The sequence below is a fragment of the Emys orbicularis genome, chromosome 16, assembly GCF_028017835.1.
Source record: "Emys orbicularis isolate rEmyOrb1 chromosome 16, rEmyOrb1.hap1, whole genome shotgun sequence".
NCBI lineage: Eukaryota > Metazoa > Chordata > Testudines > Emydidae > Emys > Emys orbicularis.
In genome coordinates this window covers 16,179,092-16,194,230 of record NC_088698.1, presented here as the reverse complement: position 1 = coordinate 16,194,230, position 15,139 = coordinate 16,179,092, and the positions used below count along the sequence as shown (strand labels likewise).

Here is a 15,139-nt window from a genome sequence, read left to right as displayed (position 1 = left end):
TTGGTCTCAGCTTCCTGGCCACTGCCCAATAGAATTCCACTACATTGTATCGCTACAGTGCTGATTGGACTAGCTTTCCGATCATCTTAGCCCTCCACCAACCACATTGCGATTACGGTGATCACTGAGCCGGGCGATGGGCCAATCCACACGAAGTCCTCCTGGAACCGCCATTTTGTTTGTCAGTGTACAGCGCCATTTTTGATATGGGCAAGATCAGCCCCACCGCCCCTCATATAAGGTATAAACAAACCATTGGCTATAAAAATATAACTGTTTCAGGAGTGAATGGGCAAATGAATTATTTAAAGAAAAAACTATGTTGACGCCTGTGAAGTTCCGCCTTCCGCCCTTTCCCAAAATGGCCGCAGCGGAAGTCTCTTTACTTCCTCAATGGGTGCTAGTGTCAACACGTTGCATTCTGGGAAATGTAGTTTTGTCGGGACAGTGGGCCAAAACCCCCAAACATTTTTCGCTCCTTTGCTAGCGATGAAAGAGCTCATTTTTGCTGGTCACATTCACCGCTGTTAAAATAGCGCCACGCCAGCGGAAATTAAAAGTCACCCTAAGAATAGAGGGGCTGGGCTACGGGATTTCCCCCTCCCTGCTTACCATTTCCCTCAGCCAGACGATTTCCTGTGGGGGAGGGGAAGCAGCCGCTGTATTGATCCTTCTCCGAGCCGACTAAAGGGGCTTCTCTGGTGTCCCCTGCTGAGATCGCTGAGAAAGGGGGCAGGAGCAACAGCCGCCAGGATGGTAAGTGCCTGACGGGGCTCTTGGGTGGGTGTCTTAGAGCTGGGGGAGAGACGGGGAAAGCTGCGGAGTCACCCTGGCTGGATTGTTTACACAGGCAGGGAGGCGCTAGGGGAGCAGGTACACACCAAACACCCACTGCTCTGCGAGAGGGTCGGGATTTGTCCCCCTGGCTCTAGGGCAATGAGGGGGACCCTTCAGGATGTCTGTCTGGGACATATGTAACGCGCGCCCCCCCCCCTTCTTCTCAGAGGGAGCCAGCTGAGAGGAGAGATTTTTAAAGCTCTCTCTGGAGCGCCCCCCAGCAAAATTTTTGTTCCCAAGTAGGGTGACCAGATGTCCCGATTTTATAGGGACAGTCCCGGTATTTGGGGCTTTTTCTTATATAGGCGCCTATTACTCCCCCCACCCACTGTCCCGATTTTTCACAATTGCTATCTGGTCACCCTACTCTCAAAGAGCAGAGAATGGCTTAATAAAGCTCCCCCCCAATTTAGTGTCCCCACTCACTCACAGATGGTTACAGTGTGGGGTATGAGTAGTATATGGAGTAATCTTAAAGAGTTTACAATCTGAGGCTCCCCCATCCCTTATCCTGTGTGATCCTGGGCATTTCCTGGGAGGTGCTGACTCAGCGTTCTCCCCTGCCTTGGATTTACAAGTGAGGATGCTACCCCATTGGATACCTAGGAATGATTGTCTCTCAGCGATGATGAAGACTTCAATCTGTGTTTATCCATAGGCTATATGCACTGTCATCTCTTTAATCATTAAAATAAAAGTGCAAGGGTACAAAAACATCCTTCTGCCACCCCTGTGTTGAATATCTCTTGTCCTGTGCTGAAGAGTTAAAGAAATGACAATCACTTGTATTCCTTGTTGAATTTAAATTAAGAATCTGTACTGTACACTTGCTGCAGCACTGCACAAATAAACGGTTTTTAGGATGTGTATGCTTATTTCCAAATTGAAGTCCATGTCTGTTCTACAGTTTGTAGAATCAATCAAAATTGATTGTGGTGATAAATTACAGATGAATTTTCACTTTCTTATTTTATGTGTTTCATTGGTACATATATATGTCTAAACCATATTTATATTAGGAAAAATAAGCACACAGCATTGATTTAGATCAAGGGTAGGCAACCTATGGCACGCGTGCCGAAGGCGGCACACGAGCTGATTTTCAGCCGCACTCTCACTGCGCGGGTCCTGGCCACCGGTCCGGGGGGCTCTGCATTTTAATTTAATTTTAAATGAAGCTTCTTAAACATTTTAAAAACCTTATTTACTTTACATACAACAATAGTTTAGTTATATATTATAGACTTATAGGAAGAGACTGTCTAAAAACATTAAAATGTATTACTGGCACGCGAAACCTTAAATCAGAGTGAATAAATGAAGACTCGGCACACCACTTCTGAAAGGTTGCTGACCCCTGATTTAGATGATTGCATTGGAGAACAACCTCCTGAAAATCTTAGTCTGCAGGTGTTTTAGTAAAGTGGATCGATGTTTGCTAACACACTGTCACTTTTCCTCCACCAGTTTTCTTTTAATATGTTTGATCATCCAATTCCCCGGGTTTTCCAGAACCGCTTCTCAACCCAGTATCGTTGCTTCTCAGTGTCCATGCTTGCAGGACCTAATGACAGGTCAGATGTGGAGAAAGGCGGGAAGAGTATGTGCATGTTTTATTTTTAATACTGTTGAATGCTATATGTGAATGTTCAGTAGTATTGTTTATGGCAGGTGGTTGCAGAAACAGTATAAGGCCACAAACATAATAAAGCATGGAAGCTTATTGATGGCTTCGTGACTTGAGTTAAAGGCACTCTCAGATTAAATAAATACTCTTCTCACTTTAATATCGTTTAATTGATGTTGGAGTTCCTGATTTACCTACAAGTAAATTAGAAGGCCCATTATTTTTAAAAACAAATGGCTTTACATGTCACTAATAAAATAAGCCATTTAAGTGAATAAGATTTAAAAATCTGCTGTCTTCGCCATATGTTTTTTCCTTCCTCTTTGGGCTTCACTCAGCTTGAATAAGGAGAATAGATTTGTCCGCTCCACTTTCAGGCTCCCATATGTTAGTCCAATGCTGTGTTTGAGTTGTCAGCACTTTGGTTGTTTAACTATAACCAAATAAAATGACTTTTGGGAGACATTTTTGTTAGTGTATTCGGTTTTGTAAAACTTTCTAACTTCTCCCATTTGCCCCACTCAGAATCTACATTTTGGATTAAAACTACCAGATATTGTTTGTCTAGATTGATTCCAATAGATTTTGTAGCTCACAAAGTCGGAACCAGGGTAAAATGCTGGTTAAATGCAGGGTAAAATGCTGCCAAGAAGGAATGATAAAACTGTACACTGCATTTGCTTTCCGTAGCCATGCTGTTCCTAATCTTACTGTAACTTTTTGATTAATTTCTGCAGTAATTATGCCACCATCTGCCTTGGATCAACTCAGTAAGTAATGTTTATTCTACCGTAAGAACACTAGAAATATTGTGCTGTATATATGTGTAGGCAAACATCAAAAAGTGCTCTATGTATCCATTAAGATATGGTTTAAATCAAGATATACCAGGAAAATCCATATTGAGGGTAAAAATTGTATGTTTGTTTGTCAAAGGGTTTAATTTTCCCTTATCTAGGCATAGTTTTAAGATGCTATATATACACCTATCTCATAGAGCTGGAAGGGACTCTGAAAGGTCATGGAGTCCAGCCCCCTGCCTTCACTAGCAGGACCAAGTACTGATTTTGCCCCAGATCCCTAGATGGCCCCCTCAAGGATTGAATTCACAACCCAGGGTTTAGCAGGCCAATGCTCAAACCACTGAGCTATCCCTCCCTTAGGCTGACAGTGTGAGCTTTCTAGCAGCTGCTTGACACTGTATCAACACTTGCATTAATGAAATGATCAGCCTTTATTTTTTTGATGGTTGCAAATAATTTGGTGCGTTTGCCAGGATATTGGCTCATTCTCTTGCTAATGTTCAGTCTCTGGAACTTTATAAATGTGCCATGAGTTTTATAACAAAATCTTTTTCCCCTTCTGCCAGGTCGACTTAACATTACGTACCCTATGTTATTTAAGCTGACTAATAAAAATTCAGATCGAATGACGCATTGTGGTGTGCTAGAATTTGTGGCTGATGAAGGCATTTGTTACCTTCCACATTGGGTAAGTGGCCTTACACCAAACTGACAGAATTAAAAGTATAGGATTAGTGTGGTGTTGGTTAATATTAAAGTAGAATATTTGCTGAAATTGCATTTCAGTTGCACAGTCAGCACTTTTTAGTGTTTCAGTCACAGCTAAAGCTTTCCTCTAAGTTAATCAAAGTAAGTTACTGCATGTACTACGTTGTTACTGAGACATAATAAAGGACCAAGTTTTTCCTGTAATTATATTCAGTGCAAACCCACAGAATTCAGGGCAGAATATGGCCCAATATATTTACATATTCTCAAGGGAAGTTCCATCCAAAAGTTACCTGTTTCTGTTGCATAGATACTGGTATAGTGTCCTGTCTTTGTCACCAATGTTTCTTTGCAGATGATGCAGAACTTGCTTCTGGAGGAAGGAGGCCTGGTGCAGGTAGAGAGTGTTAATCTTCAAGTGGCTACTTACTCAAAATTCCAACCACAAAGTCCAGATTTCCTTGACATCACCAATCCCAAAGCTGTGTATCCTTTCACTTCATCCCAGAGGAAGCAACAGAAGGGGCTTTGGCACTAGCTTACCCTAAACAGGGGAGGAAAGGCTGGGGCAGCTTTTCAAGCACTGTTCATATACTTCCAATACCGGCTTATTGTTACAAGTGCCACCTCTGAAAACTAAGAGGTAAGAGAATGGAATCTGGTAGGAGCCAGAGCAAGTGAGGAGAGATGTGAATTCCCTGCAGGAAGTGTAGCATTCTTCTAAATAAAGGCCTAATGAAATGGGGCCAAATCCTGTAGTCTTTGCTCAGGCAAATAGTCTTTGCACCAAAGAATAAAAGTCTAAAGTAGGGAATAAAGGATTTTTCCTTAAAATGACTTAATGAGAGCTGCTAGGTACTTGGCACATCTAAAAAATCAGGCCACTGCTTCAGGAGCCTAACTGTAGACAATTTTTTAAAAAAATTCTTGGCCTTTATTTTCCAGACAGTCTGAATAGGTAAATTGTGGTCTGGAACACATGCCTTGTTTTATTATCTAGAGAACTTTATTGGGTTTCCCTAAGAACATCTATAAGGGATGTTGAATGCCTAATGCTTGTTAAACTGTCCATGGTACTTATATTTTAAGTCACATGTAAGATAGACCTGGAACCAGAAAATATGAACTTGTTGATGTATAACTTGAATATTCCACTGAAAACAACCATACAGTTCTTCTTAACATAATTCAAAGATTAGAAAATGCTTTGAGAAACTTTGCTTGTCTAACCACCGGGGATGTTATTGCCATCAACTACAATGAGAAGGTACGGTATCTAATGTAAATAACACTATCTAACTAAACCTGTGTGCAGTCCCAGGAAACATAAATCCCAACTCTGCATATGTTTTGCATGGAACCCTAAAAAAACGTTTATAGAATCACATAAATTACAGATACTCCCATTTGAGTGTCAGTAGTACTGAACACAGGACACACCATGTGTTCAGCTTAAACCACCACCCTGGTCCACCCATATTTCTGCACATATGCGTAAATGGACACTGTGGGAGCTAAATGTCAGGAGCAAATAAACCCAGACAGGAAAGATGTAAGAGTTCAGAAAACAGCCACAGAAGGACTTTAGCCATCTCAGGGAGGCAGGTTCATAGGTGGGACCTTACCCAGGGCCTTGTGTACCTCATGACAAGTGGGATCCAGATTTTCAGGAGCTACACATGCATAATTCTATAGTAGCTTCACCTACATTTTTTTAAAAAGGTCTTTAATGAATTCTGAGAATGAATAATGCAATCAGTTCAATAGCCTTGGTGCTGGTCTTAATATTAAATTCTGACCTCTGACCCCTTTGATTACTGAACAACTTTTACATTTTCAAATTTTGCTTCTGGGCAAAGTACTTATTTGCCAGGTTTCAGCTCAGCTTGGATAACTTATGGGTAAATCATAAACATTTCAGACAAAAGATTATTAGGAGCAAAAGGGATTCTTAGCAACAGTAAAACTATAAAGGACCATTTTATTGTAAATTAGTACAAGACCGTACATATATCCTACCTCACCCCAACTTGGAGCTGGTTTTTGGAAACTGGAAGTCAGGAGAGTCAGAACCAGATAACTGGCCTCTGACCAAATAAATCCCTCCAGCTCTATTGAGGGGCAATGAAAATCTCTAATGTAGAAGAAGTCTTCCATTTTGAAATATAGTCATGATGGTGGCACCCAGAGGCCCTGATCTGATTGAAGCCTTGTTGTGCTACATGCAGTACAAACGTAGAGGTAGACACAGCCCCTGATCTGAAGAGCTTACTGTTCATTGAAACTAATGCTCTCTGATGTGAGAATTTTGCCCAAGTTTCTTTAATCATTAATTTTCACACTAAGAGGAACAGCTTTATATTATACATGCTTCTGTTTCAGATCTATGAGCTTCGGGTAATGGAGACCAAACCTGATAAAGCTGTGTCCATCATAGAGTGTGATATGAACGTAAGTTGAAGTCTTTGTGGCAGGATCTTTATTTTCACTTAAATTATTCTTTTGAGAAGGGGCATCTGATCATGACAATGCTGCGTTACAGAAATATATCTATGCTGTGGGACAGGTGAGCATTCAGTAATACAGATCTTGTAACCATAAGTGAGTTGCAAGATGAAGGCCACAGGTCATATACTAGGGTTTCCAACTCTGACTGAAGCTATTCCGGGAGATTTTTCCCCCCAACGTGACGTAATATCATGTCCTTAAAATATCCTATTAAAATCTCTTGGATTGCTTTGAATAGTCACCAGGAGTCCGGCGATTCCAGGCCAATCCTGGAGGGTTGGCAACACTATCATATGTCGTAGGTGCCTGAAATGCCTATAATTCCTGTAGAGCCTTACTTGCAAATTGTTCTCCTGGGCACTTTGTTTTATGTACTTATGAAAGATGCTGGTCCATTTGACAGCCTGGAGACTGAAAAGTTAGAACAGCCGCAGTGTGATGTTCCATGCTGCCCTGCCAGCATGTTACAACCATGTGTTGGAGAAGCGCTTTTTAGAGATGAGTCTCCCACATTCCAATTGTAACATTTTTGCTAATTGAGCTTTTTTAAAAGATCTGTTCCCTCTAGTTCAAAATAGAATGGTAGAGTTTGTAGAGATTTTAGGGGTGGCATATGATGATGATAATTTAAAAAAAAAAGTTGATCTTTTTTAAAACAAAACAAAACACTTTTCTTGCTGTAAACACAGGTGGATTTTGATGCACCTTTGGGATACAAAGAACCAGAAAGACACACACAACCTGAGGAGAGCACAGTAAGTTAAGTTCATTCTTCTTTTCTACAGTGTATTCTCTCTAGCTGACTTCTCTTCTTCCTGTGGCTGTTACGGAGCAAAGATCACTAATGGAAGACTCTTTCTGAAAAGGTCTTGAGATCAGACAGGTCAGCCATAAATTTTATTTCCAAGATGCTCTTGCCTACATTTCTTTTCCTCCCTTACCCCACCCTATGGAGGTTGTTCATGTAGAACAACCTATTTCCAGGACAAAAACTTTGTCAAAAAAATTCATGTTCAGTGAACTTTATAAAATACCTGTAAAAGTTTCATTCTGTAGGAAATCCATGACACCATTCATGTTAATTTTGCATAACACAGAATGAATGTAATGAAACAGCTTGTTTCTCCTCCGCTTCCTAGGACGTTGAAGCAGACCACAGTGGCTATGTGGGTGACCTAGGATTTCGTGTAAGTATCTTCTTTTGGTCTGGTAGTGTTGAACACTCGAAGCTTGTAGGCAAATCTATCAGCTGGGAAGGTGAAAACACATTCCCCGCAACTGCACAAATCCAGTTCCTTTGCTCAGGGCTTCTCTTTTACTTAGAAACAAAGATGCAGAGCAACCGAGTGTCACCACCTCAGAGGTTTGTCTTAGCCCTCATCTCAGGACTTCCCAGCCTTTCCCAGCTGAGGCTTCCCCCAGCCAGCTCCTGCTTGCTGCAGGTGTTTCCTTCTCAGAACTTCCAGGTGTGACAGGCCCCTTTCCTGGGCTTGGGTCCTCCTTTCCTGAGGCTAGGCTGCCTCTATTTGTAGCAGATGCTGCTTACAACATGTAATCACACAACAGCCTGGCCTTGGAACATTGAGATATGCACATGCACCCTAGGACCAACACTAGAACGCTGTGATTTTCACAAATACAAAATAACACGAAATAAAATGAAAACTTCATCCTGGAGCTGCTGTGCCTATGGCTCCTATCCCACAGGGCAGGGTCCGGCTCCCTGTGCCGGACATTGCAACCTGGTGGATGAGGTCACAGCATCACTCAGATTTGGCCCAGCCACCCCTCTATCATGATTTGAGTGAGTGGTGTTGCGACCTGGTGCATGGGGTTGCAGCGCCACTCACGTTTGGCCCGTTCACTCTTCTGTCATTATGTCATCCCTAGAGTGGGGAGCTGGGCCCAGCCCTGTGGGACAGGAGCCACTGCTGCAGAGTGAGTGCAAGGTGGGCTTGCTGTGCAACCCCCCTTCCCACTGTCTGCAACCCCCTGCCCCGCCTCAGGACCTCCCAACCCCTCCAGAGGCAAACATGCAATCTCCCCCTCCAGCATGGATAAAATGAAATAATACAAAAGTTTAAAAAAAAATCTTTAAAATGTATTTAAAAAAAATAAATTTCACAGGGTGCTAATCACCTTGTTACACATCCCAAAAGAAATGTATAAGATTCTGTGTAATAGGTTTTCACTGCAATGTATTTTCTCAGGAGTTTCTGATATATAAATACAGCAGTAACTTGTGTTCTGAATCCATAGTAAATACAGTATTACCACTCAAGACTCCGATGGCTTGTGAGTAATGGAAGTAATACTTAAGTATCTAACAGTACCTGAGGGAAGTAAATTTTGTTTGATAAAATGTTATCGGGAGCACAAACTAGGCGTCCCCTCTGGACACTTGCTTAGCACAGAGTAAAAGTTTCTTCCATTGTAAATGTCATAAAATGATGGACTGACCTGTGAAACAATCATGCTTTTGTAGTATTCATGTGTTTAGCCGTTCTGAGATTCAGCCACATTCATCTTTAAGCCAGTCTCACGTTCCATCCAGTAGTGTGCAGGGATCTGTGCACATTGTAAAACAGACCCCCCCATATATACTTTTACAGAGGTACTCTTGCAAATTACATGCAATTAATGATGTGGGAGAATTTCCAGTGTTCTAAGCTAGGGCACAAATCACAGCCTATGAAAAATCATTGCCCCTGGCCTTCAGTCTCTGTCCCAGTCCAATTGTCTAGACCCTGTACTGTAGTCACTGTCCTTTCAGTCAAGGAAGGGCAGTTTAGGTTGGACATTAGGAAAAACTTCCTAACTATCCGGGGTGGTTAAGCACTAGAATAAATTGCCTAGGGAGATTGTGGAACCTCCATCATTGGAGATTTTTAAGAGCAGGTTAGACAAACACCTGTCAGGAATGGTGCAGGGGACTGAACTAGAAGACCTCTTGAGGTCCCTTCCAGTCCTACGATTCTATAAGCAGTCAATGCTATTTGATCGGCTGGAGAGGTGATGGTGGGTGCTCTCTACTGTTCCTGAGGAGCCAAGTGATGGGAACTGAAATACCATTCTAAGCTCTTGCATGGCAGTGCAGAATACTAACATTAGTCCACTAGATCAACACCAATCTTGAATCAGGCCCTGTGCCCATTTTAGCCTTTTTAAAAGACAAAAACGCATGCTTGCAGTGCTCTTCTTCAACAATAAGGTGGAACATGTGTAGAAATGACTTTCTGCTTTATACCTGTAGGCATTCTCTGGCTCTGGGAACAGGCTAGATGGCAAGAAGAAAGGTGTCGAGCCTAGTCCCTCGCCAATTAAACCAGGAGACATTCGAAGGTTAGCCCATTTCATTCAGGATTCTACAGGTGGAAGGTCAATGTTTGAGCAGAATGAATCATTCTTGATGTATTTGTCTGCTTCTATAATATCAGTGAGATCCTGATTTCCCCAGATGTATTTGATTGCCAAATATTTAATATATGTTGCTTTGAGAGTTGTCAGATAAATCACATGGACTTAGATTTGTAAAGGTATTTAGGTGTTGCTGCTCTCAGCATTGCAATGAACGCCTAACTGATTAGGAGCCTATATTTCATTTTCAAAAGGCATTTAGGCACTTGAGTATAAATCCCATCAACTATCAGTATAAATACTTTTACAAAACTTAGCCATGGTCTTGTTTTGTTTCCTGACAGGATAACTGCACAAGCATTTCTAAACAAGGCAGATTGATTTAACTCAGGGATCGGCAACCTTTGGCACATGGCTCGCCAGGGTAAGCACCCGGCTGGGCCGGTTTGTTTACCTGCCGCGTCCACAGGTTTGGCCAATCGCGGCTCCCACTGGCCGCAGTTCACCGCCCCAGGCCAATGGGGGTGGCGGGAAGCGGCGGCCAGCACATCCCTCGTCCCATGCCGCTTTCTGCAGCCCCCATTGGCCTGGAGCTGTGATCGGCCGAACCTGCCGACGCGGCAGGTAAACAAACCAGCCCAGCCCACCAGGGTGCTTACTCTGGCGAGCTGCGTGCCAAAGATTGCCGATCCCTGATTTAACACAAAGCAATGTAAATCACCAATTTTAATCAGGATTTAAATGAGCAAGCAGGAAACCTTGATTTAAATCCTCAATTTTAATTGTGTTGTGAATCTGTACTTTTAGTTATTTTCCTAAATATTCTCTCTGCACCTGCAGAACAGGCCACTGCTGTCAAAAGCTGGCTTAGCACTTCAACAAACTCTGGTTCCAGATGCTTGGCCAGTGATTTCCACCAATTCAGTCGTTTGACTTTCTTTAAAACTTGGCAACAAACGTGCTACTTAATATTATTTTTTGTATTTAATTTAAATTATTTGAGTAGATTATAGTGAATTTAGGCCTTATTCCATTATCAATTTCAAAATTAATTTTAAATAGATTTATTTTTAAACTGTATTTATTTTAAATAAAAAATATCCAATTTAAATTAAAAAAAATCAATTTTCATCCACCCTGCTTCTGAATTAATACTCACTATAGTAATGGTCCTATGAAGATGTGTGCATCCAGCTTCCGCCTTAGTTTTCCACATATGCTTGTACCAGTAAAATCTGATCCCTCTTGGAAAGTGCAGACATGATGCATGCACATGGCTGCAGACAACTTAACTAAAATGAATCATCACAGATATTTCTTTACAACATTTGCTCAGTTCTAGTAAATAAATCTATGGTCTGATTCTGATGTGCTAACAAAATAATCCTAATGACAGCTCTTCAAAAGGAATGGTTAGGATGACACTCAAGAAAAACAAAACAAAAAACAACAAAAACTATAGAGAATAGTCCTTGCTATTGTTTGTCACATTTATTCCCATGACAAGACTCTAAAGGTTTATTCAATACCTTAATATCTCAATCTTCCTTTCCCAGAGGAATACCCAATTATGACTTCAGAATTGGTAGGATCACATTCATTAGAAATTCACGACCACTAGTCAAGAAAGTTGAAGAGGTGAGTAGACCTCTGTACCTTGCCGTATTTGTAGAGAACTTAATACAGTGGAAGAAACAGTTGTTGAAGGGGTCTGCATTGCTAGTGGGCCCCAACTCCAGCAAACCTGCTCGAATACTACGCTTGTTGACTCTGATGCTGCAGACCCATCTGAGATCAGAACAATGAAGAAAAAATATGCTAATTATAAGTGTTATAAATCACTGAAACCTAGTTTAAATAATTTTTTAATGACATGAGCAAAGTTCCCTTCATGGAAGGCTTTTTTAGGGAATATTGTGGTCCTTGATGTGTGGCTTCCATTCAGCATGTGATCCCTTATCTCATGATAAATCTTCAACAGTGGGGACTATTAACTGCTGGGCCCTTCTCTTCCACCACAGGGTGTGAGTAACTCCTAGTCAAAGCAGTGGGAGTTATTTGTCCCCTGTGGGAAAATTGGGCCCCTGTTTGTAGCACAGTAACTATTGTGCAGTCAACCAGGTTTGCCACTAAAAGTCTGTATGGTAGCATTTTAGTGTGATGGATCTTAATCTCTTTTATCTCTGAAATGGTGAATAACAGTGGGGGGGTTTATTGGCAGTAAAAATTAAGAGCTTCTTGCTGAGCATGATCAGATCCATTGTTTAGACTCCCTGGCTTTGCCAATTCACAGCCTGTGATTGCTCATGGAGAACTTACATTTTAAAACTATTCAATGATATTGAATACTGTCTACAGGACAGAAAGCTCTGATGTTCTTATTAGCTGACATAGAAAGGTTTGCCTTGTATAAGCCTGGAGGAAGAAAATATAAAATGGAAGTGAAAGGGATTTTGAATTAAATCTACGAAAGGTCACTGAACCACTAGCAACTTTTGGGGAAGGAAACTGTTTTCTGTGTAAATTATGGATGTGAAATGTCAAGAGCCAGTGCAGTAGTGCTTTTAGGATGGAATGTTGTCTGAAGCAGGTCTTCTCTTTGTTCAATAATAACAAAAGCTGAACCTAAACAAATGTCTCTTCTCCCTCCTACATTCAGGATGACTCTGGCAGCAGGTTCATTGCATTTTCAGGAGAAGGCCAGTCCCTGCGCAAGAAGGGAAGAAAACCATAAGTTATGGAACCTTTGGCCAACTGGGGAGAATAAAATAACATTGCAGCGCATTGGATCTTAGTTATTGGGTTTGAGAGGAGGGAGGCTATTGGTCATATGTAACACATGGACACTTTGGCTTTGATTTTACTTTAAAGTCAAGTTAGCAATTTAGGAATTCTTACTTTTCAATTGAAAACTAAGCTCCAGGAGCTTGTAGTGGTTATTTTGTATGCTGGAAAGAGAGGAATTTGTTAGAGAAACCTAAGAAACAAACCCAGCAAACTGTCCTTATTCAAAGGGTCAACGTGTTTCTGCTGGCTCAGTTCTGAAGACTACATACTACTTTTGTTGATATCCCCTATGAGGATGGTATCATGTTGCTCTGAGCTTGTTAATTTTCCTTGAACATTTGTTTACCACACTTTCAAATAACCTTTCCAATACCATGTTCTCCACAAACCAAGGCACATGTTTAGGTGGCATAAGACCTCCATGGGAGGGCTTTTATCTGATCTTGTTTTCTTAGACGTTAAGTAAGAAACCAACATAAAGAAGTCCCAAGCTCTGACAGAGAACCAAATACTTGCCTTGTCAGTTGTAATTAAATACATGGCTTCATACCTTTCTAATAGTTAAGATACAATAGGTCAGTTTAATAATCTGAAATTACAAGTGAATCAGCAGCATGGGTATGTATGGTAAGGACCTGGCTTCTTGTGAGTTGTACTGGATAACTGAGTACAGATGTCCAGCTCCCTCTTCTTTTAGAACAGTGGTGTGCTTCTCACATCCGCCACAGAGGGTCTTTAATCTTCTTGTCCTCTTCCTTTATAGTGACATGATCTAGTTTGTTCAGCCTCCCTAAAAAGGGTGAAACTCTTCTTTACTCAGCTATGCCCCTTCCTCAAACCTGCCTTAAGGCAAGGCCCAGGGGCTGTCCATGTTTGATTACTCTCAAATAAAGCAACAGACATTTAAAAAATGTACCTCAGAAAAATCCACCGCATCCTGCCCTTCTCTAAAGCCAAAACACTATTTCCCTGCAATGTGACCTACACCAAGAGAAGGTTGATAGAAAAACATGCATTTTGAAGGAAACTGTGTTTTTAGATAAAAACCATTCCACATCTGCTGGCCTGTGGGAGTTGGGCTACTACCTTTATCACTCCAGAAGTGAATCATAACAAGAATGGTGTGATCATCTGCCAGAACTGACAACCTTGAAATATATAATAGACTACAGTGAATGATCATTCACAGCCTCCTACAACAACCTCCTTAATCACATATTAGAAATTGAATATATCTATTATGTCAAAAGCAAAACAACATTTATCTCCTCACAGTGACTCTCATTTGATGAGTAAGAGTATTGGTACCAATAGCAATGGATCTGATTTACACAGTTCAGGTCTGAAGTACCCTGGGGTGCAGCAATAGCTGGAGTTGGGGAGTTTGCTTTGGGCTCATCTCTGTTAACCGTGTCTGTTGCATTTATAAGACTTCTCAAATCTCCTTAGTAAGGCACTTCTACCCTTCCAAAGGAGACCACACAATCAAAGGTTTGCAACTTGTGTGTGGTTCATGGAAAAACTTCATTTTAATTATAGGTTTTGCTAACAAATAATTTATAATTAAGCATATATAATAAACATTATAACAAGTTATTTTGTTTGAACTATACTTGCTTTGTAGTAAGTCTTTCCTTGTGAGGTAAATGTAACAGCCCCTAGCGTGGACGTTGAATGTGTGCACTGTGGGGAAAACGTGTGTCTGGGGTGAGGGGAGAAGGTAGCAGGGCCCTTTCCTACTATATCAAATCTGAAGTACTTTGTTGAAATGAGCAATAGTGCAAAGTGCTTTATAACATTTGTTTAATCTTCCCTGGTGTGAACAGAGCTACCTTTCAGGCTATGCAGTCATGTGGATCCTCTCATCTCTAAGGCTATTGCCCCTCGTGGATCTTCTGGCCAAAGCATTATCCCCTATTTCTTAGTCTGTAGTCCTGTTGGAGATGACATCTCCTAACTGCTCTTCCTGTCTTTCTGTTTGGCAATACTGTTTCCCAAGCTGTGGAGATGGGTCACTGGTGGTGATATGTCTATGCAGCAAATGGGAAGGATAAATGCCTTCTCAGAGGTGCAGAGGGAGCTAAATGACTCCTTGCATGTGTTACTTTGGAGAAGTAATTAATAAATGATCTGGAAACGGGAGTGAACAGTGAAGAGGAAAAGTTTGCAGTGACACAAAATTATTCAAGACAGTACCGTCCGAAGCTGACTGCAAAGCATTGCAGGGGATGTCACAAACTGGATGATGAAATTCAATGTTGAGAAATGCAAAGTAATGCACATTGGAAAAAAATAATCCCAACTACACATATCAAATGATGTGTTGTAAATTAGCTGTTAACCACTCAAGAAAGAGATCTTGGAGTTACCATGGATAATTCTCTGAAAACTTCAGCTCAATCCATAGCAGCAGTCAAAGAGGCTAACGGAATATTAGTGACTATCAGGAAAGGGATAGAAAAATAAGAGAAAATATCATAATGCCACTATATAATCGTTGGTGCACCCACAT

The 15,139-nt window shown here is 41.2% G+C and overlaps 1 protein-coding gene across 3 annotated transcripts; it reads left to right on the top strand.

Moving 5' to 3' along the window:
• The first annotated feature begins 606 nt into the window (after positions 1-606).
• UFD1 (ubiquitin recognition factor in ER associated degradation 1) lies at positions 607-12,624 on the top strand. Of its 3 annotated transcripts, XM_065417522.1 has the most exons (12): positions 607-756; positions 2,305-2,437; positions 3,202-3,234; positions 3,834-3,955; positions 4,331-4,461; positions 5,170-5,242; positions 6,358-6,426; positions 7,173-7,238; positions 7,623-7,670; positions 9,737-9,825; positions 11,397-11,478; positions 12,500-12,624. In XM_065417522.1, exons 1-12 carry the CDS (start codon positions 754-756, stop codon positions 12,572-12,574), a joined length of 924 nt encoding a protein of 307 aa, XP_065273594.1. In that variant the 5' UTR covers positions 607-753; the 3' UTR covers positions 12,575-12,624. The 3 variants fall into 3 exon arrangements, with proteins under 3 accessions (XP_065273594.1, XP_065273593.1, XP_065273595.1); XM_065417523.1 differs by lacking the exon at positions 607-756 and having other exon boundaries at positions 2,329-2,411; XM_065417521.1 differs by lacking the exons at positions 9,737-9,825; positions 11,397-11,478; positions 12,500-12,624 and having other exon boundaries at positions 7,623-8,131.
• Positions 12,625-15,139: the final 2,515 nt, after the last annotated feature.